Genomic DNA, 27164 nt, shown 5'->3' with positions numbered 1-27164 from the left:
CATTTGCAGCTTTCCTTACCCATTTTTGGCAGCATGAAGTAAATGCAAGTATTTCATGCCGCTCTCTCACTAACTGTTTTGCTGCCCTTTCCCTCTTCGTACATCTCCTGCCTGTGCCTGGCCAAGGTAAAAGCCATTGCCCAGAGTAGGACTCAGGCTCTGGTTTTTCATGGCAGTTTACACAGGTGCTTTTGACAAGGACAGTTTGCACTTGCACATGTGCTTGAGTCTCACCAGAAAGCTTCTGCTCTCTCATCACATCACAGGGTAAGGGGAGTCACTGGGGACAACAGAGTGAGGACAGCTTCTCTCTGGAGCATGAAACAGCCCGTCCTTTGGCAGAATGGCCCTGTGTCAGGCATCGTTGCCTTATAGTACATGGGCTTGCTTGTTCTTTAAATAAGGGAGAGACCATGCCAGAAGGTAAATCTCCTGGAGACACACGTCTGCCCGTAATTGCTGTGGTGAAAACAGAGGGGATCACAGGGCAAGACAAATCTGTGTGCAAACATCATGGTGTGTCTTGTGCAAGGCACAAAGTTACTGTCCTGTTCCATGGCCCTGTAAAACAGCCCCCAGTCATCTTCTGCCAAAGTCAAATAGCAACTTTGGAGGCAACATTTATTTTTTACCTTAAAATGACTTACTGTCTCACAACTTGTTATTTGACTTTGGTTAAAAAAAAAAAATAGGTGGTTTCTGCAAGCACAAAACCAAAGCATGCTGCTTCAGATGGATACCATGACCAACGCTGCCTGTGTAATTACATTGCCTATATTTAATCTCTCAGAAGCATTGGCAGATGCTTTAAATTTCAGATAAGCAATCAATATCTTCTGCTCTGAGACTCAGCTACCGTGTTCTTCCCCTCCCTTGCTTGAAATACACAAAGTCAAGTCAATATACTTGGAGGGTACAGGAGTGATCGCAGCTCAGTGAGTGTATATTTATCTATACATATCCGTGGAGATGTCAGAGAGAGGGGTGTGTTTTGTGAGTGTGTGCATGTTAGTTGCCTTTATTTATTTTGGAAGGGGTTCGCTCTGGTTTCGTGGTGCCTTGTTTTAAACGATCTGAAAATCCCCCCGCCCCCGGATTCAGAAGAATAAATATGCATGGCTTGTAATTCTGTTGCAGCTCTCGCTCCCAGCTGATAGGGTGACGTGGAGTTTGGAGGCTCGCAGATTGGCTTTTTGATTTGGCTTCTTGCTGCAGTTGTGCAAACCTCGCTGGCTCCCAGAAATAAGGCTCAGCGCTTTGCCGTGCACCGTAATGCTGGGAAGCCTGGACCGAGCGCCGATGGTGTGAGAGCGGGAGCGGGGGAAGCCCAGCAGATTCAGTGGCAATCTGGGGTACAATCCATTTTCTCTTCCCCCCTCCCTCGACCCCCATTCATCTCCGTCCTCCTCCCCCTTCGCCAGATCTCCCTTCCCTCCCCAAACTCCACCGCACGGAGCTGAAGATCAAGGCTGGTGGATTTATCAACATTTTACCTCCACCCCCACCCCCTTTTCCAGATGCACCTCCCCGCTCACTCTGACAGCTGCAAAAGAGAGCACAGGTTTTGTAGCGAGCAAGGCAACTTGGACTGACATGCAAAGGCGAACCCCCCCGTACCCGCACACACCGTCGGTGAATCACCGGGAGATGCGATGAGCTCCCTTTAGGAACCGGAAGGATTTGTATTGGGGAGCGAGCGGAGCCATCACCCCCCCGCCCGACCCTCCAAAAAAAAAAAAAGTCAGGAAAGCAACCAGAAGGGGTAAGTAAGAGGGTGCTACCCCTGCTCCGTGGGAGACACAAGGCTGCCGGTTAAGTGTCCTGCTATAAGTGGGGATCCACGCCTTGCATGCGAATGGCCGGGGGTGCGGGGGGGGCAAGGGCTCTTTGCAGGCTCATCTGGCGCGCTGCGCGGGGAAAGGGGATTTAACGTTGCCCAGGCGCTGGGCGCTCGCCCCATTCGTGCTGTTTTGCCGGAGCCGCGGCGGCTCCGTGTGTGTGTATGTGTGGGTGCGTGTGTGTGCTGCGGGGGGAGGGCTTTGCATACGGCGCGGAGCGGGCGCTGCGGGATGGATGCACGCCGGGGAGGGGGCGCCGGGCCGGGCGCTGCGGGGCCGGGGCCTGGCGGAGGGAGCGAGCGAGCGGCGGGAGCCGCCGGGCTCCGGCGGGGCGTGCGCGGCAGCGAGCAGCCCGAGCCGGCGCCACCGTGCGCGGCGGCCCCGGGATCCCTCCCGCCGCCGGGCGGGGGTGCCCCGGCTGGGCACGGCCCGCAGGGATGCCGGGGAGCCCGGGGCGGGGGGTGGCTCTGCCTGGGGCTGCCAGGTGGGGGAAGAGCCTCTCATGCAGTGCTATAAATTTCCCTCCTCCCCCCCCCTTTTTTTTTTAATTTTTTTTTTTTTTTTTTTTTTTTTTTCCCCCCTCTCCCTGCTGTGGGGAGACCGGGCCGGGCCACGCCAGCCCCGGGGTGGGGGCGCCGGGGCCGGCGTCCGGGCCAGCTGTCGCGCTCCGTCCGCCGGGGCCGGCTTGTTTACCCCGGGTGTCAAATATAGCTGCTGCGCCAGGCTCTGCCCTAAATAGGGCACGGGGCTGCTTGCGGGGCCCCCGCAGCCCCCGACTGGTAGGGGGAGAGAAATGACACACGCACGCATACGAGCTGACCTAAATGTTGGGTAATTTCTTACTCTTCCTCCCTCCCAGCCTTGCTTCAGGGCTTTATCTTTTTCACCTGTGTCTAAAGTATCAATCACACTGGGTGGGAGATGAAATGCTTGCAAGTGTTTCTGGGCTTTTTTCCGTTATTCTAAAACGTGAGGTTGTGGCCATTTCCCTCTGCTCCCCAACACCCAGGTGAAGCTGTAGCATAATGGTTGGTGTTCCTGGCTCCTTTGTTTGTTCCTAGGCTTGTTCTGGGAATTTCCCCCTAAAAATCCGTTCAAGATTTAAGGCGAGACACTGGAGGAACCGTGGGGGTGAGAAGGGATGTCTTATGCACATTCCCCCCCTGCTCCTCATGCTTGTATGTGTATTACTTTAATTCCTGGCATCTCTTTATAGAGCAAAAGAGTGATTTTGTTGAGCTGATTTTTATTTATGGAGAGGACAGTGCTAGAAGACTTAGGTAACAGTCAGTGGCATCTTCCCATTCAAGAGTGCTCATCCCATGCTCTCTGGGAGCCTGGCGGGAAGCCCGGGAGAGCAGGGTTGCCTTTGGGGGACTGCTGAGACACAGAGGCCTTGAAGGTGCTCTGTAGGTTTGGTGCAGAGGGGAGATGCATCGCTTCCCCCAAGCACAAAAATTTCTAGGCAGTCCCTAATCCTGCTCCATCCACTGCTGTTGCAGGTGTTTGTTTACCCTGGTCATGGTTTAACTAAGAAAGTAAGTGGTGTTTGGTGCATACATTCAGGTTTCTGTGGTCAACTGGAACAAGATCTGTTTCCTGAGCAGAAGTGGTGATGTTAGAAAAGAGCACGTCCAACTACTGCCAAGGGCCAGCTGGGGAGGAGCGAGAGCAGCCCAGGAGCCCTCAGCTCTGCCGTGAGCGTGCAATGTGATGGCAGTCAAATCAGTTACCCCCTATTGTAAATATAAGGGTTTTAAATCAACCAAGGTGGGGAAGGAGGGAACTGAATGGGAATAGATAGGGAGCTGTAGGTAAAAGGTGTAGTATAGCAGTCTTTTTTTTCCCCCATGCCAAGTGTGAGTCCTATTCTATTAAGTGGGTAGTTCAAGCATTTCCCAAATGCCCAAGGTGCAACCGACTGTGGTAATCCTGCTGCTGAGGTCCTGTGTAAGGGCAGTGGAAGTGCAGGTAGGCTCCTGGTCTCCGGCAAGCATCTGGCGTGCTGCTAGCCACATCATTTCATCTCTTTGGGTCTCATTTGTATCATTAATGACATTTTTCTACCTGTGTGAGGATTTGATGAGGACATGGTTGCAATAACTAATGAGTGACAGAGTGCGAGAGGGTGGACAGATATACAGCCATCCTAACATGACTCTGTGTAGCACTTGTCCCTTGTAGAGAGTTTGCTCCCTTCCTCTGCAAAGCTGCCACCTGAGAGGGTGGCACCGGGGATTGCAGATGCTGTCACCAGGTGGGGTAGTCCTTTCTATTGCCCTGGGCAGTGCAGGAAGCGTGTTCTGTGCTGTCTCAGGCACCCGCACCCAGAATAGGAGACTGTGGAGCAAGATACTGAGCGTGGCCTGTCATGCACCGTGCTGTGATCTGTAGTTTCTTGCTGGGCCAGTGCGAGGGCAGGAGCTGCCCAGTCCAACCAGGGCTGACTTGCTTGTTGAGAGTCATGGGCAGCTGTTCTTCATGGCTGTCACAGGGCACTCGGGGCACTGCTGCTCAGCTTGGCTGGCATGTCGGAATGAAAGAGGTTCCCAGGGATGTACCCAGCTTCCCTGCTTCCTCTGCCTTCCTCTGGAGCTGATGGGGCTGAAGTCAGATGAGTCTGGTCTGAGTGTGGCAGATGCTATGGCATTGCTGGTTGGACAGGTAGTGGGATCACTAAGCACCTGGGCTGACCTGCTGCCGCAATGTGCCTGATCCCACACGCATCCCTCTGTTTCAGAGGGTCCTTCCTGCAATGGGCGTCCTCCACCCCCAAGGCAAGGAAGAGCTACAACAGCATGTCAGCACATTTTATTAGAAACCAAGTTAAGATGTATTTCCTCCACCAATATTTTCAAGTGAAGCACTATACAGATAAATGGTCTGTCTGTCAGGTTTTTGTTTGCTTGTTTTAAAGAAACAGCATCAGTCTCCTCCCCTAAGCTTCCCCAATGACCAAGTGGCATTGACAAATAGTTTCTTGTTCTTTGCTGCTGTTGTGTTTCAGATGCCTTTCATGTACTTCAACAGTTAAAAAGATGGCTTTGATTGCTGGCCTTTTTTTTTTTTTTTTTTTGTAATCAGGCAGTAATATCTAATTCTGTATTAAAAAAAATGAAGGAAATTAAATTACATGGATTAAAAAAATCTTAAAATCTCTGAAACCAGGTAATGGATGGTTGTGATGCTCCGTCTACCATCACCCACTGTGTTTAGGTATTGTGGCATAGATTAATACTATTGTTGATTTGCTGTTTAGATAACAATAACTCCTAAAGGCATCAGCCCAGGTGGGGGCCTGTGTTTCAAAGTGCCATACAGATGTCTAATAAATGTTAGTCTCTGTCCTGAAGAGTTTTATGCATTGAGAGATACGTGAGATCACAAGCTCTTTTTGGGGCACCTTTAAAGCACTTTCAGTGCTGCTGAGCTTGTGGTCCTGCATATTTGCTGATTGCAGTGACGTGGGACTGTGGAGTCTGAGGCTGAACACGAGCTTGCTGCCTGTGCTTCCCTCCAGAATGAAATCTGGGAACCACCTCGAGTCTCTTGCAGCTTGAGTGGGCTGCTGGGCCACCTGGGGACTAATGTGGTATAGAGAGTAATTGGCTTCCTCCTTCCCCTTGGTCTTTCTGCCTTAATGCTTCAAACTGCAAGCTCTGGTTGAAGGCCATCACGGATGTGTATGCACAAAGTTCAGCACCATGACCTGCCAATCTCCCCTCTAGGTATTTCTGTCTCAGGGTTTTGCAGGAATAGTAAGGCATCAGGCGGCAGGGATGTGTCATGCCATTCTGAAGGTGCCACCACCACCCAGTCTTGCTGGTGTCGCAATGAGAAGACTCAGGTGCTGTTGTTTCTGTGCTACAGCATCGTAAAGTAATTAGTTCACCCTGTAAGACACATGTATAAACAGGTGATGATCACGTCCCCATGCTCCTTCAACTCTCAATTTTCTGGTAATTCTGTCTTTAAATCCGCTTGCTGGAGCCTTTGATCACGCAGCTGAGCTGTCGTTGATGTTTCTGACAGTTGACATCATGGTAGAGAGGGGAGCTTAGGGCTCTTAACATTTCTTTTGTGATAGCTTGTTTTCTAATGAAACACTCCAATGAGGATTTTCCATCGTAATAAACCAGGGAGCTTTTCCAGAGCACTCAGATTCAGGGAGAAGCTTCTGTTTCCATTCAGCATTTCCATTCACCAGCAGATTATTTCAAGGCTGCAAAACTGGACTTGGTCTGTTTGCTGCCTTCCCCTCCTCCGCTGTCTTTTTACCTAAACCTCCTAACTCAAGACAGCAGCAGAGACAGCCAGGTCAAGAGCAATCAGAAATACTAAATATCCGATGCTGCTGGGCATGTTTTGCAACCAGGGAGGTGCCAAAGAGTTTTAGAAACTGTAGATGTATGAGACTGCATTGCCACTGCTCTCCTCATCACCCTCTCCTAGGCTGGTACTCGGAGGCTGTCTCAAAGCAAACAGCAGCACTCTCCAGCAGCAAAGCAGAATATGGTTTTAATCAAAAGAAATGTAGCGATGCAGGGACGTGTCTGTGAGAGGGCACTCAGGTCTGATTGCTGACGTTGTGTTGAAGGTGACATGTCCGGGAGAGAACGGGGCCCTCCAGTGCCAACAATGCAAGGCGCCCTGCCAGGGTGCTGTTGTGGTGGGTGCTGGTGAAAGATGAGGAGGTAAAAGCAGTGAAAGCTAGAACATGTCTGCACCTCGGTCTGTGGTTGGGCTGCAGCTAAATCTGGATGTGTCTTAGCTCCCCTCAATGCAAGCAGTGGCAGGAAAGAGTCTCTCGCCAGGGTGCGGGCGGGCTGTGAAACCCACTGCTGCCCCAGTGCCACAGCTCCTCACACCCAGCCTGGGGAAGGCAGCGCTGCCTCTGCTGTGCACTGCTGGCCCACCCTGGCTGGTGATGGATGGGGACCCAAAGCAATGCTCTGTGTGAAGGAGCCATCCTTTTGCCCTCCATACTGTTTGCTGTCAGGAAAATTTGTTTTGGGGCATTAAGGCCTGGACATATTGGTTTACCACCTTGAGGCGGACCTTTGTTTGTGGGAAGTGAGATCTTGATGTTGAGCTTAAAGTTTACCTTAATAAGCACCTTTATCCTCTTCTGTGGTTTTGATTTGGATTTCTCAATGACCCTTGAACACGCACATGGGTTGGGAAAAATGGAGGTGGAGATGTCTTTGCCTTTGTGTAGTGGGAAGAGGCTGTTAAGCAGTCCAGGAGGTACTGCAGGAGTCACAGCTGCAAGAGGCAAAAACCTGCCCATACAGCTAATGCCTCTGCCATGCCTGTCATTTGTACCTTGATGTACCAGCCTTCCCATCCTGGCTGCCTGTTCCTGCTCCTGTCCCATCCACTGCAGATATTGGCACAGTGGCATGTGTGGCCAGGTGATGGGGCCAGCTGACTTTTCAGCCAGATCGGTTCCTGGTCCTTATTCATGGCATAGCCACGCAAACTGTTAAGCCAACAAAAAAGGGAGAGCTACTGCAGAGTGGGAACAAATGACCAGAGGTGGAAATTGTTCAGGTTGACTTAAGAAGCCCTGCTTCCACCTGTAAAGCTCCTGCCTGAATTGCCTGCAGCAGTTAAGGCTTGGAGTTGGTTCCACCTTGAAGTCTGCTCTTGATGAGATGGATAGTCCTGAATGCAAATTAGTTGCGAAGAACCTAAGAGTGATGGGGTCTGCAAAGCACTTCTTAAGCTATTAAGAGGCACAAGAATCAGCAGAAAAAAAGACAAAATAATTTTTAATATAAAATTTCCCCAGGAACATGTACCAGGGTTGATCCTGATTTAAAAAAAAATAAATAAATAAAAAAAATCAGAGTCTAGGCCAAGCTATTTCTTAGACACAACATGCCAAATGGACTCAGGTTCCTCAAGAAGAGAATAAAATGAGAACTTCCCGTCTGCTCTCAATTCTTTCAAGTCCCTTGAAAGCTTCACACGAGCACTCAGCACTTCATCAACAACAATCTCTCCATGTTGAAGCCTCCAGACTGCATTCCCTGGCAGCGCGAGCGGGAGTGGTGCCAACTGCTTTATTAGGCTTGCACCCACGAAACCCACTAGCAGGGGAGGACCTGATTCCTTGTCCTCACGAGGCCGCAGTGGGCTAAGTTTGTGCTGCCGCCCTGCGCCTGCTGAGGATGCTGTGTGTAACCAGTATGCCAGTTCCGGGGGAGCTGCCTGCCTAGAGGCTAACTGGGGACCCCTGGGAGGACCCAAGGACCAGAGTGAGATGGAGGTCTCAGTGTTGTTGTCTTCAAGGTGCAAGGCAAGGTGGGTCTCTCTGTGCGTGCTTTGCCTTTGCGAAGGATCCCAGTGAGGGACAATGACATGCTGCTACTTTTGTTTTGGCAGCCCCCAAATGAGAATGAGCCTTTCAAAGCTTGGGTTTTAAGAGGCAAGCAGAGGAGATGCTGCTGGAGTTAGATGTGATGGGATATTCTCCTGTCTGAGCATCTAGGAGGTGGGTGCACTAGTCGTTGCCCTCATAAATTACCACCTGCTCTCACTCTTCAAGCATAATTTTTTCCTTCCATTTTAACCTTCCAGAGTAGTTTCAGGTTCACTTCTTCTAGTAAAAGTTTCCTTTTCTCTAACTTAAATAATCCATCTCCCCAAAGCTGACCTGACAGATGTTTCCCCCGCAGTGACCCTGCGTACAGAGCACACTTCATGAAACCCTGGCTTCCATGGGGAAATGCAGCACCAGCAGTGACCCTGCTGGTGTCCCAGCTAAAAATAAAGCCTGTCCCTCCTGGCAGTGTTGGGGTTTGCTTTTAAGTAGGTAGGCAGTTTTAGCCATTGGCTGCACTGTGCTCTTGTGCCAGGCAGAAGGCACAGCTTAACCTTCAGAGCATGGCAGAGCTGCCTCCCCTCTGGGAAAGCTCTGGGAGACTGAAGGTGAGAAGATGCTCAGCTGCACTTGGTGCACCTATGTCACTCCCAAAAAACTCATGGCTTGCCTGTTGCCTGCCTAGATCCATCTCCTCGCTTCTTTGTGCATCCCAGTGAGTCACGACCACTCCTCCTGCCTCCGACTCTGGCCTTTTCCCTCTGCTCTTCCTTCTTAAATATATAGATTTCTTCATGATTCTCCAGTAACTGCCCCAACTCTCCACTTCCCACAACAGCTCCATGCCTTCTAGCTTCCCAGTCTTCTAACAGGATCCCTCACATGTTCAGCCCCCATTTATTTTCTGTGTGCAGCTTTCTACCTGTCTCTCAGGTCCATGTGGGCTTGGCTGCTGGGACAAAGCAAGAGGTTGGCCCAGTCAGGAAGCAGATGCTCAGTTAAAAAGGTCTTTTCCAGCTTTCAATGTGCACAGACATTAGCGAGTTTCACAAAAACTAGTAAGTAAGTGGTTGAAATATGCTCTGGTGCAAAAGGAGGCATGCATCGTGGCTGGTGAACCTGTGGATATTTTGAGTGTTTCTATGCACATCTAGTTTTTCTTTGAGCCTTCCAGTATTTATCTTAATTTGTTTCTTAGGGTATTGAGTTCCACAAATTGCACAAATGCACAGCATAGAATTTAAAAAGTTACCATTGCACACTAGATAAAATAACCCCGAATCTGGGAGCTTTCTGTTGGTGTTAGCCTTGAGCTTCTTTTGGCCTCTTTATCCCTCTGACCAAGGTGATTTCCTGCAGAAAGCTGAGGGAGGGGATGTGGGAGTTGTGAAAGGACTGAGAAGCGTTCTTGGTTGTGCAGGATTCCAGAAACCTTATCTAGTTATAGTTGCAAAGAAAGCATGAAGAGGTGGCATGGTCATAATTTGCAAGTAGCTACATGGGAGCCAACAGCTATCAGGCATAACAGGCTTGGATGTGACCACCTCTGACAAAAGGGTGCTGGTCACTCAGATGTTGTGATCTTATGCACTTCATGAAGGGTGCACCAGTGGAGCTGGTGGTTTACTGGCCAGCTGGCCAGCACACAGGGCTCGATAGGGACTGCAGTATGTGCTGCCTCTTGCTTGGCTGGTAGCTGGGTATGGGAAGGACCGCAAGGGTGCTTGTGGGAGGAAGGGTCAGGGTAAGCGGCATGGAAGTATTTGTATGTGTGTCTGCGGGGAGAGCAGAGGGCAGGGAAAATGGGGAGAGGAAGGATTGCTGCAGAGCAGAGGGTTGTTGGGATACAGGGCTCAAGTTCATTGAAAACCCATTTTTATTCATTTGTCTGCTCGTTGAGCTCCCACAGCCAAATGGATTCATTTCAAGGCTTTGCTTGTCTTTAAAAATGACTGTCTTTTTGTCAAAGACCTTTTGTGCTTGCGCTTTTACCCATTTGTGTCACTGACCTGGACTAAAGAGTAATGGTGGCTCTGCCTGGGGGGATGCTCTTTCCATCTCACTGCTCCTCACTCACTGGTGTTTGGGGACTGTTGCTCCTTTCCTGGGCAAAACAGGTTTTTTCCATCACTTGTGTCAGGTTTCCCAGATGACAAGAGTTACTGTCATGAGTGATGGCAGGAAGAGGTGGGTTCAGAGCAACACCAGAACAGTATGTCTGGGCTGAGGGAGCAGGGGATGGAGGCAGAGTGTGGAGTAAGGCTATGAAAACAGGTTGTTCATTCCTGCCTTAGCTGGTGGTCAAGTCAGTCCTTCACTGGAACTCCCAGTAAGAGTGGGACCCTGCAATTTTCTTACCTTAGCCTTGTCTTAGGAGACATTTGGACTTCAAAGCAAGTAGACCGTATCTCAGTTTTAATCATCTCTTCACAGAAATAGATGGAAATATAATTTCTGCAGTGCCTGAAGGGGGCTCGAACTCCTCAGTAAAACTGATGGAGATGTGGGACTACTAGCATCTGTAAGGGAGGCTGTTCCCCTCAGTGGCAGAGTAGAGGCTCTCCTCTTTGCCTTGGTGGCTTAAACAGACCATACTGCAGGTGGCTGCATGGAACAAGCATGTTATCCAAGTGCCTGCATTAAGCTGGTGACTTATTGTCCCTCTAGGATGAAGGACATCAGGATGCTGATCCAAGGTGATACTAGGCATGTGATGGAGAAGAGACACTCCAGGCCTTGTTTGCTGGGGTCTGGAGTAGTGGGAGGAAGGAGGATTTTCTCCTTCCCTTCTCTCTTTTCAGTGCATTTGGCTGATGTGGTCACCTCCCGTGACTCAGCTGCTCCTGTTGGCAGGACTAGTTGTAGCAAATACGGGGCCAGGATAGAGCATTGGGAGGAGAGAAGAACCAGGGCAGGATGGACAAGAATACAGTTGTTATGGAAGAAGCAGGAAGATGCCCCCCAGCTGATGCGTGTGACCTGAGTTGCAAAGAAGAAACGGGTGAAGCTTTCCTTTTGGAGGTTTATGTTATATAAAATGTTGCCAAAGCTCCTCAGGCAGCTCTTCCAGTAGAATAAGCTGGCTCTGCTGCTTTGGACTCATTGGACCTATGCTGATTTACGCCAGAGAAAATCTTGTCCTAAGGACCCTCTCTCTTTTGCCAGCCTTCAGCTGATGGTGTGTAGGTTGACTAGGCTGGGAAGACAATATTCTCTTTTAAAATGACTTTGTGCAAAAGGAGGCTTTTGGAGGGGAGGGTCAAGGGAGGAGAGCTGGTGTAAGCAGTGCTGTGAATACAATGGAAATGCTATTGCATCCACTTTGGAGATAAACAACAGCGTGATTATTATGTACTTTGCTAGGAAATTCTTCTGATAGGCGATGCCCTGCATCCAGTTTTCAAATGTTGCTCACTAGTACCTAAGTCAGGTCTTGCTGACTGCTGGGAATTAGGGGAGTATCATTGCAGACATGTTAGAAATGGCAAGGGAGGAGCCTCATCCTTTTCAGACAAGGTGTTTGTTGTATGCCCTGCTCTCAGTTTGGCATGTGCATATAGGTAACCTTGATTTTTTTGAATCTTCTCGAAGGATCAAATCACGTATTTACCTGACTTAGCCCTACACCTTTTGGGTGTGGGACCTGCCCAGGGCTCTTGGCAGGAACCAAGAAATAAACCTCACGTCTTTCTTTGGAGAAGGCAGCAGTGGCCCCTCGTAGTCATCTGTTTGGTTTTCTGCAGGAATTTTAAATCATGTTTAGGTGTCCAGCGGAAAATCTGTGATTTGATGGCATCAAGGTGTCCAAGCGGGCTAAAGAGCTGCTCCATTAAGCTTCCAGCTACTCTGTAAGATCTGGTCCTTTGTGACTCCCTTGGTGAAATATCTGAGACACATTGAGACCATGGATGGAGCAGAGGAGGAAGTTAGTGCTCTTGTAACAATGATAGAAAAAATGTGGGTATTGAAGGTGTCTAGCTCCAGACAGTATTTCAAATTGCCTACCTTTGACAGAACAGAGTGGGGCAGGCAGCCAGGGAGGGCAGACCTGCAGCTCAGACTGAAAGGAAAAAGGTGAATAATCCTGTCTGGTAATGCCATAGCGAAGAACAAATCTCTGCCTGTCTTTGTTATAGAGATCAGAGTGGCATATGGCTTTATACAGCCCGCAAGGAAAGCCATCAGAGGGTGGGGGGAGAAGAACTGAAGGTGGGGCAGCAAATAGCCTGGAGGCTGCTGCCACTTACTGTAATTGCGTAGCAGCTCAGCTTCCACTGTTTGTTGTCCATGTCATCTCTGCAATTACCATATGGTAAATATGACTTGAGTCTCTAGCAAATAACAGAGCTAATATTAAGAAAGATTCTGTAAACAGCTAGTGCGTAAATGAACAAAGAGCAGTAAACAGCCTGGACTTAGGAAGAATGAATTAATCATGGTAGATGCGAGGGGTTTTTTTTTTAAAGCAGTTGCAGAATTAGCAGCTGAAAAAACATCGAAGGATTAAGATATCTGAATTGTCAGTAAGAGATACGTGGGGAAATGTGTCAGTAAAGGGCAAGGGTGCTGTGTGAATTCTTATTTGATAACTGTATTCAAATGGATGAATTTACAGGTTTTGGCACCTTCCGAGCGAAGTGGGAGGTATTTTGAGGATAACCCATAGCTGAGTGCATTTTTCATGCCTCCTGCTGTGCTCAGATCTGCAGCAGCAGTGAGCGCGTTACAGTGTATTTCCCTTCTCTCAGCTGGAGGCTCTGACTTGTTGGTTGAAACTCTGGAAATCTCTGCTTTCGTTCCACGCGTGCCTGTAAACACGGCGCTCCTTGCACAAGCCCCTCCACGCTGGGAACAGGCGGGGAGACCTGCGAGAGTGAGCAGAACAGTGAGCTTCTGTGTATCAATCTCGATTTAATCTTTGAAACAGTCTAGTACCTCACGAAAACCTGCTGTACAGCAGCACTGAGGGGCGAGGCTTTGCTGCCCAGGCTCGGCTTTCCTGCTCCAGCAAGAGCAGATCTGCTGCTGGTTTGTGTGGGAGCAGGCGCTGAGGGACGGTTCTCCCAGGCGCACAGCTGCTTCTGACCGCCTCGAAGATGGAGAGCCGAGAGGAGATCAGGATAAATGATTAAAGGGCAGCCTGGGCTAATTTATAAAGATTAAAATAAATTTGTGTGCTTTGGCCAAAGAATAACTGTGGAGGAGAACAGCTATTTACAAGTATCTGAAGCATGTAAATCTCGGGCAGGGTTGAGAGTGCTCCAAGGACAGGATAATGAGAACTAGCAGCATAAATTTTCTTAATTTCATCCTAAATATAAAGAAGACGGCTAAAACCTCTGAGATAAATTACATTGTGGCAGAGTCTCTATGGGAAGTTGTGGAAATGCCATCACTTTGGTAATTTAAAACTGGGCTGGACAAAGTGTTTAGGAAATAATGTTCACAAGGGGAGCAAGGCAGCGGGAGCCCCTGAGGGATGGGCTAGACAGCTTTTCTGGCTCTGGTCTAACTAATTCTGAATTTAGTGAAACCTGTGCTTATTGGGCTAAGTGAGGGCCTTTCCTATCTACCCCGTTTCTGTGCCCGTCATAGAGTGGAGTGTAGAAAACTTCGGTCTAACATGACAAATGACAAACTGCTTATTCTCTGCTGCAGTGGTAAAGATGATTTCTGAAGTGTAGCTGCCGCCTTCTCCTCCTCTCCTCTCCCTGTTTTCTGCCCAGTCTCCCACTACCCCCTTTGTGCTGCTTCTGCCTCCATTCACTTTTTTTATATTATCTTTCTCACCTAGCCAGGAAGGACCCCTTCTGAATTGACTTGCGGAAGGCTCATAATTTTTGTTGTGCATGATGTAGCTTTTTTTGTAAAATCTTTTTTTTTCCCCTGTATTTAGAACAAAAAAAAAAAAAAAAAAAAAAGAAAGGAAAAAAATCTCTTCATTTGAGGAGAAGTTAAGAAAGAAGCAGGAATGTTTCTGGAGGGTCGGAGCAGTGCATGTCCCGGGGTTAGTACCCAGCGTGGGTGGCTGGTGGCTGCCCCAGAAGCCAGCTGGGGAAGGGCTCCCTGCCCACGTACTTGTTGCATCAAATCCAGCACATCACATAGTTTGTTTGCCTCAAATAAGTGTTTTCTGTCAATTTTTTTTTTTACTAATTCTGGATCTAAAGAGGGTGAGATATGACTACAACATCTTTTCCACTCTTATTTACCACTTAGCCTGCCTCTGTGTACGAATAACTACTGGCTCTGAAGCACAAATGCACTATTGACAACAAATCCTAAGATCTTTAATTGTAGCTGTTGCACATCTGTCACCAGAGTGCTAAAGAAATGTCACGAGTTGCCGCTGTCATCATTCCTCTAGGATGCTGTGAGTCACTAGATGACAAGTTGCACTCCGATGGTGGCACCTGAACCAGCGGTATAATATGTTTGTGAAGCAGAATCAGTAAATAACACACCCTGTGTGCTGCCACAGGCAGTACATAAAATGTCTTTTACTGACAAGAAGTTTTCCTCACACTGCCGGAATAATTTTTTTCCCTTCCCCGCCCTCCCCAAGTAGTCTTTGCTGCCCTTTATAAACCAGCAAGATAGAGAGCAATGAAAACCAGCACCTTGAAGGCTGCAGGAGAGGAGCTGGCACCTATTGCAACCACGTGTTGGTGGGTGCCTGCTCCAGGTTGTCTCCATCGGCTGCAGTCAGTGGAAGAGGCAGACGTGCCACCGAGTGGGTGACCCAGTAACTCCACTCCTTTGTTTCCCTCACCCTCCTAAACCTCAAAGGAAAGACTTTCAGGCTCTTCACTGGGCCTTTCACATCATAGGCACAAAATCAAGGCCTTGAAGAATGCACTTGGAAGTACCTGCCCTCTCAATTTGGGGCCGTTCAGACTCTGAAGAATGGTGTTTTCAGATATGCACTGGTATTCGCTTAAAGGCTTTGTATTTAGAAATACTTCTAAATGCAATAAAAAGACTGTTTTTAGAAGATCTGCCTTTAAGGATGCAATGGAGGCTTCCCAGTGACTTCCAAACGGTCATGAAAGTGACTTTTTGCCAAATGTACCTGTGGTTACCACCAAAGTGCTACCGTGAGCTCCCAGTACAGTTTGTACACAGGGTTTGTTCTGTTTTCCCATGCGTTAACACTGGATGTGATTGTCACAAGTAGGCTTGGACTCCATACCTGCACTTTTTTACTTTTTTGCTGTGATACTGACTGAGTGCTGGCACAGGATCCCCCGAGAGGTTGTGGAGACTCCATCCTTCATCTTCAAGTATCCTTTGGATATTCAAAAGTCGACTGGACGTGGGCAGCTGGCTCTAGGTGGGTTGGAGTGAGCAGTGGGGTTGGACTAGATGACCTCCAGAAGTCCCTGCTATATCATCTGGGAACAGGCCACTCGAAACTGCTGGAAAAGCAGTGAGTTCATGTGATATTCATGAAAAGAAAAATAACCATCTCTACCAGAGCAGATAATACCGCTTTTTAAGCAGGGGTATGGCCACTACTAATCTATATGTCAGCCTAAATACCAGGTTTTGTTTTCTGAATGTAAGAAAGGCTACAGTTCTGAGGGGAAAAAAATGAAAAGGGTAATGCTCGCTGTCCCTTAGCCTGAGGAGTCTCAGACATACAGACGTACATTGGGAATGGAAGAGCAAGCATGCTGTGGCTCCCAAGGAGGCTGCGCTAGCCTGCACCATCAATAAGGACGGCTCTCAGGAGTGTGGCTGTGGCCAGTCACCAAAGGGTTTCCTTCAGTATCTGCCTCCTCCTCCCTTACCTGTCTGTGCGCAGAGCATAAACAGCAGCTCCTGTATCCATAAATACCCATCTATCCTATACAGATATTTTTCAGCTGGGGTGAGAGCGAGGAAATAAAATGTCCAGCCAGTCAAGTGCAGCCGGTGTGGTATTGGAAGGGGACAATTAAGTACGGGCATTTTTATGGGTTAGCTATTTATGGCACTGCTTCTCCAGAAGCATCATGGATACTAAAATACAGGGAAAAAAACCGTCACAGGCCAGTTCCCTGGGGCAAGTTGAGTGTTGAGAGATTGCTCCTAGCCATTCAAAGACTTGTGCTCTGTTTGGGTCAGCCCCTGGGATCACCGATTGTAACTGCATCCCATCGCTGCAGCATTTCTATGAGGAATTAGTAGACTTGAGTCATTAAGTCAATTAACACCCATTTACCATTTGAGGAACTACGTGAATTAGTAGAGGCACCAGCTTGGAAACATTGAAAGACTTGCTGTGAAAACTGATTTTTTTACCGTAACTTTTTGTATGATTTTGAGAGGAAAAAAAAGGCTGCTTTGACACAAACTGAGGAGGCTATTCTGTAGGCAGCTGATTCTGGGGTTTGGCATGTTTACTGCGAAGTGCAAAGCAACAAGCACCTACGGCTCCCTGCCATAACTTTTCCACAGAGCCAAACTGCGGGGATCTGTCATGGTCTAAGCATGAGTTACAGTGCTTTTTCCTCATAAAACCTAGCTGGTGTGGTTGTGGGGAGCTAAACCACTTATTGCTGTGCAGTAATCTATGTGAAGTCAGCTTGGGGTCCTTGGTTGTGCTGGTATCAAATAGGTGTGTGTCGTTGGTGTGATGGTTTAGGGCCAGGTCTGTACTTGGAAATTTGCATTTGTCTGACAAAACGGATCTAATTACACTTCTTTGGCAGGTAAATCTTAACTTACATGCTGGGTACTACTCTTGTAGTGATGAGCAAAGGGCTCAGCAGCATTTGAATGGAGATAATTGAAAAATATGCTTTGTTTTGTATTAAATAGTTTATTATGGTTTTGTTTGGGGGGATGGAGGGCTGTGACTTAGGTATAGTACCTCTTCTATGAAAACGCAGTTCTTTGTGGTTTTTGGCAGAAAGGCTATAATTTCAGATTTTGCTGATGCTTATAAAAATTATGCTCAATCAAAAAGCTTTTATGTGTTTTGGGGCTGAGGAACGTGAGGTCTTGTTCTTAAGCTGAACCTTATTTCTGTCTCCTCCAGTTTCAGGGTGGGGCTATAAGATGACACTCATAGCAGTGCTATATCCATTCTGCTCTGGGACAGATGCTTGTCAGGTAGACAAACCCCTTGATCTTGAGATACCTCTGTCTAGGCCTTGCGCAGTGCCTACGCCTGATCGGGGCTCACCCGGTGCTCAGATCTAATCAGCAGCCTTTCCTGGCTCGTCTAGAGTCAGGATATGTGGCCACAGATGTACTTGTGTGTCTGATTTATTTGAGGGATGAGAGGGAAAGGGGAAGGAGAGGGAGGTGCCAGACAACCTAATATTATTTGCAGGTCAAATCCAAAGTTTTCTATGGAGGTTTAGGGTGAATTTTGCCTAAATAAGTAATTAATAGGGACTTAGAAGTTTTCCTTTGGTTTTGTATTTAATGAGCAGCGAACTTGGTATGTGGGGGTTGCGTTTAAGTAGCCATCACTGTGTCATGTTGATTTGATTTCTTGTTATGAATGCTTCCTTTTGAAAATATCCTTGGCTTTAGAGTCATGTGAGCAGCTGTATACAAAAAGCTATATTATAAGGGATCAGTATAGCCTTCCCAGCTTTCTACCTCACTATGGGTCCACAGCAGACAAACCATCAGTCTTCTGAAACACAGCTATTATAAAAGATGTAAGGAGCTTGATAGTTGTCTAAAAGTCATTTTCTATTGCGGGATTAATTGTGACAAGTGTGGTCCATGCTACTTTCTGGACTGTCTCCAAAAGTATTTCAAGAACTGATGTTTTTATTTATGGGCTCTATTTATGGATCACGTGGCCATTGTCAGCTCTTGTAGAGGAAGGAGTTCCCCCTGCTAAAATAACTGTTATGCATCTTCTCAGAGCTTTGCTATTGAACGCCAGCTTATTCTGGTGCACTGATGCTTGCAGTGTTTCGTCTCCGTTTTGCATTGATTTGAATATTTTGAGCTTATCCTTGAACTTATCCTACCAGACAGGGGACCAATGCCCTTGTATTCAGAGTGATAGCAATAGCGGAGCAGAGACCTGGGGGAGAAAATGTTACTGATAGTAAAAAGGTGGTGGAAATGATGGTTCTCATGGTATAAAGCCAGAGATCACCCAATACCAACCAACTTTCCACTGTCGCTGCAGCCTCCCGTTGTTTGCATCCCGCAGGGCCAGGGCAGTGACGTTGCTGGAAGGACACCTCTCTGTGCCAGATGTGGATGTGCTTTGTTGCCCTGGGGTCAGAGGAGTGACGCTGTGACGCCTCCAGGGTGACTAGCAGTGACTCAGGACTGTGCTGCAAGCCTGCCTGGAGGCTCTGTCCTCTGAGTAGGGCTTGTGCTGAAGGGTGCCTCTTGTCGCAGTTTGCCCTACTGAGATCAGTGCTGCTACTTAGAGGAGGGATAGGGGACATGTCTACTTCACTATGGGCAGGCCAGAGCTATGTAGATCCCCTCCAGTGATTTCTGGACTGAGTTTTAGTAGATGTATCTGAGGGCAAGCTCATGCCTCTTATAAGCAACCTAGCTGACCTAGAGCTAGAGTGAGTTTTAACTCTTCCATCCTCTGTCACCTGAATGTTAAAACTGTCACCACAATGTTTTATTAACAGCAGTTTTAAAATTTAATAGTTTTATTCTATGTTGTAGAGCACTTTCACACCAGTTCCCAAGGGGGTGATGACAGTAAGAGTGCTTCACTGTGTTTTTCAGATTGGTTAGGTTAATGCTTTTCATGTTAATGAACACATATTAAGATCTGATTAGACAGTGTGTCTGTGGGCAAAGTTCCTGTTGATCCCACTAGGGAGTTTTATCTGTGTCAAAGAATTGCAGGATCAGGTCATCATTGTATCATTTTAGAAAACAATTGTGACCTCTACTTAATGTTGAAATGTTTGCCAAAGCAAGTGAAGAAAAGTATTCCCAAATTCTGAGATTCTAGTTTACAAGGCGTAGCCTGAGTTTGGAGGTCTTAACACATACACAGAGGCTACCCTGGTAGAGGTTGTTTTTGAAATAATATATGATTAGTTTGAGTAATAACAGTAAAATTACCCTCTGCTTAAAATCAAATTAAAAATTTAAGAAGGACCGGCAAGGTCCTGGGGTGTGTTGTGGAATAGAATAGCAATAGAAACCTTCATGGCATTGCATGGTAGGCAGATAGTGTTAGTTACAGAAGGTGGTTGTCCCACAGAGAGGGAGGTTGATGGTAGCAGTGATTTATTTCAGAGGGCAGTTTAGTCATTGTACTATTCCTAGACAAGGCTCTGAATTTATGTGATACTTAAACTCTTAAGTCATTTTTGAAACCAAATTTAGGTGCTTGAGTCACGTAGATGTTTTTGAAATTACTCCTGTCTTTCTGTCAGCCGTTTCTACATGGCTGATCTTGGAAGACACAGCACCTACTGGCTGCTGTACAGTTAAGTAGGAGCTGGGAGCTGGAAGTGTCGAGAGGTTGGTGGATACCTGCCAGCAGTTGCAGTACAGAAAGGGACGATCTGATGTGCCTGGGGTGTTTTTGGAGCTGCTGTGCTTGTGCAGTTGGTCTCTGTATGCACCTTGAGTCAGATGCACCTGGAACGTGTCATCTTTGCCGTGCATGTGCACACATCTACCCTGCAGCCCAGAGACCTTGGGCTTGCCGCTAGTCACTTTGCACATGTTCCCTGACCCTTTCTCAGGGATTTGCCAACATTCTGCAGCCAGAAATCTGCTAAAATACCATGTGGAGCGGGAGGGAAGACAAAATGGGAGTATCAAACTGAACCCAAGTTCTATGTGCTGAGTAGCTCACTCTTCCCTGTGACCCTGAGCTGTGCAGGCAGTGAGGCAATTTAACAAGATTTCAGGGCGGGAGCTAGAGCTGGGGCTGAGGTCCCTCTGATCCCTTGGGGCTTGGTCCAGCACCAGGGCTGGGGTAGACAGGCAGATAATAGGCACTGGAGAGAGAAGGTAAGTAGGCTAATGGGGGAGAATCTGTCTCTTCTGAATTAGTCCAGGTAGCATGAATAACTGTATTGTTTTTTCATATCAAGGGTGTCAGATATGGATTTGTGATCCTAATACTGCATAATCAATTCTCTCCCCTCTGCCATGCTTTGTCAGGAGTGGTTTTGTTCATTTGCAGTCCTTGTTCATGCTTTCCTTCCTGTTTCGCTTGTCTTTATAGGTTTTTATCTTGAAGTTGAATACGTTTTTGTTGATATCAGGAAGATAGCACCCGCTTTTAGAAAGAGGCGAGCGACACAACACGATGAAATAGCCATTCGAGATGCATTTGTTAATGCTGATAACAGTATAATGTTGCCTGGAATATTTACAGTGCAAGGGAGAGGGGAGTGAGCTCCTCAAGTGTTCAGGGGCCAGTTCATCTCTTCGAACTGCTGCCATCTGAAGGTTACGCATCAGCTCTAAATTGGCTGTCTGGGCACCCTCTCGAGACCATGGAGAGAGATGGGAAAAGACAAAATCCCATCTGGAGATGTGTGTTTTAAGTACATCTTTTGGGTTAGAACAGGAGTTGAACAGGAAGGGTTGTCCCCTGGAAGCAACTGTCTCTTTCCTTTGACTACAAAGGGAGCCTAAGTGACTTCGTTTAACTTACTGCCCAAGATTTAGATAGAGTAGGGGAAATGAATCCCAGCCCTACTGATTTGGCAGTAGAAACCTCAATGAAAGTTAGTGGGAGTTAAGGCTTTTGAACCTTCCAAGTGCTTTAGATAATGCCGCTATTAAGTTTGATGTTTCCTGTGAGATACTTGGCTGTGTCTGGACTCAGAAACGTGATTTGTCAGCTAAGCCTGAGACCAAATTCTTCCAGAGGCTTGATATAAAGGAAGGAGAATAGTGTGATCCATGACAACGTGAAGGGTTCAGAGTCCAATTCTAAGTGGTGCAAGCCCTACAGCGATGTAGTCCGTAAGTAATAGAAGGTGCTACTGGGTGGTAATACGCCCAATCTACGTGATACATCGATCAGCTCCTTTGTTTTTGCATGGTATTTTAGGTTAGAGATTATTTTCATTTTAGAGAGATTTTGAAAACATTCACATTTCTTAGGGATTGAGAATGTTGGTGGGTACGTGCATTTTGCTCTGTCTTCTGGGCTGATAAGCCCAGCATTTTCTAACTGTGGTGGTTTTGTAGATTTCTGTGACTATTTAAAAGCAGGATTATTGATGTAAAATGTGATCGTCCAGATCACAACAGAAAGGCTAGTGAAAAATGGCCTTTGACACTTTGCCGAGCACGAGTCCTCTGCCCTATTTCTGGGCTGACATCTTTACCTCCTAACGTGGAGGCCCTGTGCCTCAGAAGCTTAGGGCAGCTGAGCCCCAGGACCCTTCTGGGGACTCTGCAGCCTATTAGGAGGGGCTCGCTGTGGGGATAGTTTGGCCATTAAGGTACCCCATAATTCATAACTGAATTATGTCCTACAAATGGACTTCATTTGGAGGCGGTTTACTGGCCTTAAATGGTGCTTCTTGTTTTGCTAGTAATTCCATGACTTGTCTTAATCCCTGGGTGGTGAGACAGGTGAGCCTTTAGATTTGGTTTCTTGTGCTGAGTTGAAGTGCCATGTGCTGGGGAACACCGTGGCATCATTAGGTGAGTGGCAGCTGAGCACTCAGTACTCCTGTTGCACATGTTGTAGGTCGAGAGAGGGCTATTTATATATATACACACTTTTCCTTGGAGTTACTTTTCTAGCAATTGATCTTCATCTGCTGGGCATGTAAATGCTGCAGTTTGTTAGAGTCCCTGCTAAATACCTTCTTCAAAGTGACAGAGAGACAACCCTTGCATCTCTACCAGTACTCTTCAGTGGTGAGATACTGAAGTGCGTTTAGGTAAATGTTGCATCTTCCTTTTCTCTCATGCTTCCCTCCCCCCTCTCTGTTTTGTTTGTTTCAGGTTCTCGGCATTTTTGGATCTACGCAGTGGAAGTTGCATCTTGTGTATGGCGTGGTTAAGCTTGCAGCCTGTCACCTCGGCCTTCCTCCATTTTGGGCTGGTTACTTTTGTGCTGTTTTTGCATGGTTTGCAGGTGGATGCTGGCCTGACGGGAGACTCCTCCAGTTCAGTACAAAACAGCTCGTGTTCAGGATCTTTTGACTGCAAGGAAGGTGTTATCCTGCCAATATGGTACCCAGAAAATCCATCCCTTGGGGACAAAATTGCCCGTGTTATCGTATACTTTGTAGCACTGATCTACATGTTCCTTGGAGTCTCCATCATTGCAGATCGTTTCATGGCATCTATAGAGGTCATTACGTCGCAAGAGAAAGAAATCACAATTAAGAAGCCCAATGGAGAGACCACGACGACCACCATTCGGATTTGGAACGAAACTGTTTCCAACTTGACCCTCATGGCTCTGGGCTCCTCTGCTCCTGAGATCCTTCTGTCTCTGATAGAAGTGTGTGGACATGGATTCATAGCTGGAGACTTGGGGCCGTCCACAATTGTTGGCAGTGCTGCTTTCAATATGTTTATCATCATTGCCATCTGTGTCTATGTGATCCCTGATGGAGAAACCAGAAAGATAAAACACCTGAGGGTTTTCTTTGTCACAGCTGCATGGAGCATCTTTGCTTACATCTGGTTGTACATGATCCTCGCTGTCTTCTCTCCAGGTGTGGTTCAGGTCTGGGAAGGTCTGCTCACACTTTTCTTCTTTCCCCTTTGTGTTCTTCTGGCTTGGATAGCAGATAAACGTCTGCTTTTCTATAAGTATATGCACAAAAAGTACCGTACTGACAAGCACAGGGGCATTATCATAGAATCAGAAGGTGATCACCCTAAGGGAATTGAAATGGATGGCAAGATGATGAACTCCCACTTTCTGGATGGAAACTTAGTGACTGTTGAGGGGAAGGAGGTAGATGAATCTCGCAAAGAGATGATCCGGATCCTTAAGGACCTGAAGCAAAAGCACCCAGAAAAGGACTTGGACCAGCTGGTAGAAATGGCTAACTACTATGCCTTGTCTCATCAGCAAAAGAGCAGAGCCTTTTATCGCATTCAAGCTACCAGAATGATGACAGGAGCTGGCAATATTCTGAAGAAGCATGCAGCTGAGCAAGCCAAGAAAAGCACCAGCTTGCATGAGGTGCGGCCAGATGAACCTGAGGAATTCATCTCCAAAATTTATTTTGACCCGTGCTCCTACCAGTGTCTTGAGAACTGTGGTGCTGTTCTCCTGACAGTGGTGCGGAAAGGAGGGGACATGTCCAAGACCATCTATGTGGACTATAAAACAGAGGATGGCTCTGCCAATGCTGGTGCTGACTATGAGTTCACAGAGGGGACTGTTGTCTTGAAATCAGGGGAGACCCAGAAGGAGTTCTCAGTGGGAATTATCGATGACGACATCTTTGAGGAAGATGAGCATTTTTTTGTGCGGCTCAGTAACCTCCGTGTGGTGGAAAGCGAGGAACCTCCAGAGCTCAGTAACTCCCCATACCCAAAGGCCATGTTGGCTTCTCCCTGTGTGGCCACAGTGACTATACTGGATGATGACCATGCTGGCATCTTCACATTTGAGTGTGATGTTATACATGTCAGTGAAAGCATTGGTGTGATGGAAGTCAAAGTCCTAAGGACATCAGGTGCTCGGGGTACAGTCATAGTGCCATTTAGGACAGTAGAAGGGACAGCGAAAGGAGGTGGAGAAGACTTTGAAGACACTTACGGGGAGCTGGAGTTCAAGAATGATGAAACTGTGTAAGTACCCCATTCATTTCTGTTTCTGGTTCTATTTTTGGTGTTTAACCCCGCATTTTGCCTCCATTGCAGGTGAATGCTGGCAAGGGACAGGCTCCTTTCTTCACCTTTCCTTCAGTTTCTCTACTCACCTCTTTCAGGCAAGAACCGACAGCAGGATTTAAGGGCTCAAAGCTCTTGTCCCTTCCCTCTTGAGAATGACAAAGCGAGGCTTAGAAATACTAAGGGCTGAGGGAAGGTAGGAGGAAAATATATAATTCTCCGAGGTCCTGTACTAAAGCTAAGTGTTAATGGAGAGTTAAGGTAGAGAAGAAAAAGGGTGAGCTTTTACCTGGCTGGGCAAATACGGGAAAGCCTCTTTTTGAACACCAGACATAGAGGGCACAGGAGTTTATTGCTGTCCCTAGGTTAAAAGTTTACAACAGTTATTCCCAGGCAAGTGAGAACTGCTCAGTAGACATGGGGCTTTATTTTCACAGGAGCAGTACATCATACTTGAGTCTCTAGGCTGCCTGTGCAACTTGCAGGTCTGTGTGGCAGCCGATTCATAGCATAGGCACAGCTGCAAGCTGTTCTGCTGGACTTGTGAAATCCTTCGAGCCTTTATGTCCCTATGATCTACCCATACTCCCCAGGTCACCTTCTCTATGATCTCCCTATGTCTGTTCTATTACTACCTGTGGTTTTTCCCCGTGTAAGACACCATGGCAATTGGCAGTAATGGTCTAAAGCACTGCAGCTCACAGCCTGTCCATATGGCTCCATGATCCAGTGTTTTCATACAGAATAAAGAAGGGAAGCAGAGCCGTCTGCACCAGTCCTGTTAATTCAGCTCTTTTATTGCGTACAAGGTAGCTGATATGAAGCTAGGAAGTAATAAAGACCAGAGAGGCGATAATGCCTAATTGCTTTAAGTACCTGCTGTTAACATTACTGGGGAATGAGAAAAATCCCTTAGCTGAGTAGGGAGAGGGAGGAGGGTGTGAACCTGATACTAAAACTCCCTAGTGTTAAGTGCCTCGGTTCCTCTTGTTAACACCTAATCACTTGAGCCATCAAAGGAAGAATTGTGCAGACTTGCAACTGGCATCAGAGAAAGGAAATCTTTGTACCAAGCCTCCCAATACAGTACACGAAGAGATGGGATGCCCTAATTCAATAGCACCTTCTGCCTTAGCCCACTAAATCATTTAATCCAGCTAATATCCACAGTCATGATGCTTGATCATAAGTACGTGTTCTTCCTATTAAAGGAAGAGAAGATCCTGGTTGGCTGGATTCAGCCACTTTTAGAGATGGAAGAGGATCAGCTGTCCTCATCTGGCCTTTTCAGGGAGATGGGTCGTGCAGGTTAGTCTCTTTAATTGAGCAGCAAGCTGATTTCTCTGGAGAAAGTGAAGAATGTCACCTGTGTGGTTACAGTCTCCTCTGAGCAGGCTACCTAAAATATAACGCATACTACCTTGCTTCAGACAGGTCTTAAAGAAAAAGAGACTTTTCTTACTTGAAAAAGACCCATCAGTGAAAGGCCAGCAGGTTTGGGGTACCAGAGAAAAAGCCCATGAGCCATCTTACTCCAAACTGTACTCCTTCTTTTTCATCTTCCTGCTGATGGAAGACTTCTTTTTGTCTTCGAAAAGTGTAACAGAAGGTCAGAGCATATCCACATAGTTCCTTCACTTGGGTCAAAATAAATCATTTTCAGCAGGACCATGTGCATCCATGTGGGACAGAGTCTAATGAAAATGAAGGCAGTCCAGAAAACAACTATGTATAGGTTGATTAATGCTGTGGTTTGTGACCCAGAGAAGATGCCTCAGAGCACAGATGAGACCTTTGTGGTGTACTAAAAACTGTGTTCACACCTAATGCATTAATGTGGCTTTCACCTTTGCATCAGAAGACTGCGGGGAACAAAGCCTGCCAGCCACAGTGGCCACGGAGACCATTTGGCTAGCGGAGATTAATTTCTTTTGAAGCTAGAATTAGTAAAGCTGACTCAATATAGCACTTAATCAAACTAATAAGCCTAACAAGGAGGGAGATCACGTCAGCCAGCAGGCTGCCTTTATTCACTCCTGGGTTTCATTTTAAATCTCCAGGTCTTTTGGGAATGGAGTTTTGGGCTGGAAACATGTGAAGGTAGTTTTCAGTAATCAGCTCTAGGTCTTTAAATTCAGTGAATACAGATCAGTTGCTGTACTTTGCCAGCTTTTCTCTGGGATGCAGGTGGAAGCAGCTGTAGAAACCTGGAAGCAGTAATTGATGGGTTTAATCTCTTCCTCTTTTTTTTTTCTTTCGTCTTTCTAAATCTGAATGCAGAAAATAATTCTAAGCAAATATCCAGGCTGCAAACAAACTGAAGGTGTTTCAGGTCTGAATTTAGAGTTGAGACCTATAATGCTGCTATTTTGACAAACACTATGTAGTTCTGGTCAGCCCAGTTTGGGAAGATGAATGGATAGGGTGTCTGGGACAGTTTTGCTAACCTAGAGGGCAGTGTGTGAGGACTGGTCACATTATTGCTTGGTACAAGGCTGTATGAAAACACTGGGTTGCTAAATAGCTGGGGGTTGCCTGGCTGAATATTTCAGGCCCTGCCTCTTAAATGCCTTGCCACTGAGGGGAACCCACCATGATGTACTGATGTCCCCTGTACACCGAAGGGGAGACTGAGGGTCCACAAAGCCCAGTGTAGCACAGAGGGTAAAGCAGGAAGATTAAGATCATCAGTAGATGATGCCAAGGACAGGGAGTCAAAAAGCAGTGAGAAAGTTACGTGCTTCCCACTTCAGGCTGATCATTAGGCCCTCGCTTAGGAAAGGTGAAACTTGGGCTCTACTTTCCCTTCTGGTGTAGGAGCTGCTCATGGTTTCACACAAACCTGAGATGGAGTCCTTTCTCCCTCACTGCTTTGCCTTGTTGTTCTCCTTGTGGAGTCACTTTGAAAAGATTTTTGACTCATGGAGGAATTAACAGCATCTTGCAAATACATAAGAGTGCTAAGCTTTGTTGTGGCTATACATCTGTGCTAAGGATCTGCAGAACTGCAGCCGCAAAGAAGCACTGATCAGTGCAAACCAGAGGAGAGTACGAGCTTCAGTTCATGCTCTCAGCTCAGTCTCTGACACACAAATTTGAAAACTCAGCTCACATTCTGCAGCGGCAGGCAATCTGTAAGTAGTTTGTAGGTCGGCCTCCTTAGGTGTAGTGATGGCTAGATGAATCTGAGGGGCACTGGATTACACAGCATCCGTGAGATTAAG

General features: G+C 47.1%; 1 protein-coding gene across 6 annotated transcripts in view; it reads left to right on the top strand.

The window, feature by feature from the left end:
- The first annotated feature begins 1243 nt into the window (after positions 1 to 1243).
- Positions 1244 to 27164, top strand: part of SLC8A3 (solute carrier family 8 member A3) — a 120122-nt gene continuing 94201 nt past the window's right edge. For 4 of the 6 annotated variants that reach the window (XM_065637027.1, XM_065637024.1, XM_065637025.1 and 1 more), the window contains exons 1-2: positions 1244 to 1762; positions 22087 to 23898. In XM_065637027.1, the coding sequence (XP_065493099.1) occupies positions 22133 to 23898 (1766 nt within the window). In that variant the 5' untranslated portion in view covers positions 1244 to 1762; positions 22087 to 22132. The remainder of the gene's footprint in view (positions 1763 to 22086; positions 23899 to 27164) is intronic. The other 2 variants (XM_065637023.1, XM_065637028.1) reach the window with 2 other exon arrangements.

This window comes from Caloenas nicobarica, chromosome 5 (genome assembly GCF_036013445.1).
Source record: "Caloenas nicobarica isolate bCalNic1 chromosome 5, bCalNic1.hap1, whole genome shotgun sequence".
In the NCBI taxonomy this organism is placed as follows: domain Eukaryota; kingdom Metazoa; phylum Chordata; class Aves; order Columbiformes; family Columbidae; genus Caloenas; species Caloenas nicobarica.
The sequence above is the reverse complement of the archived record's forward strand: the minus strand, read 5'-3'. Positions and strand labels throughout refer to the sequence as shown.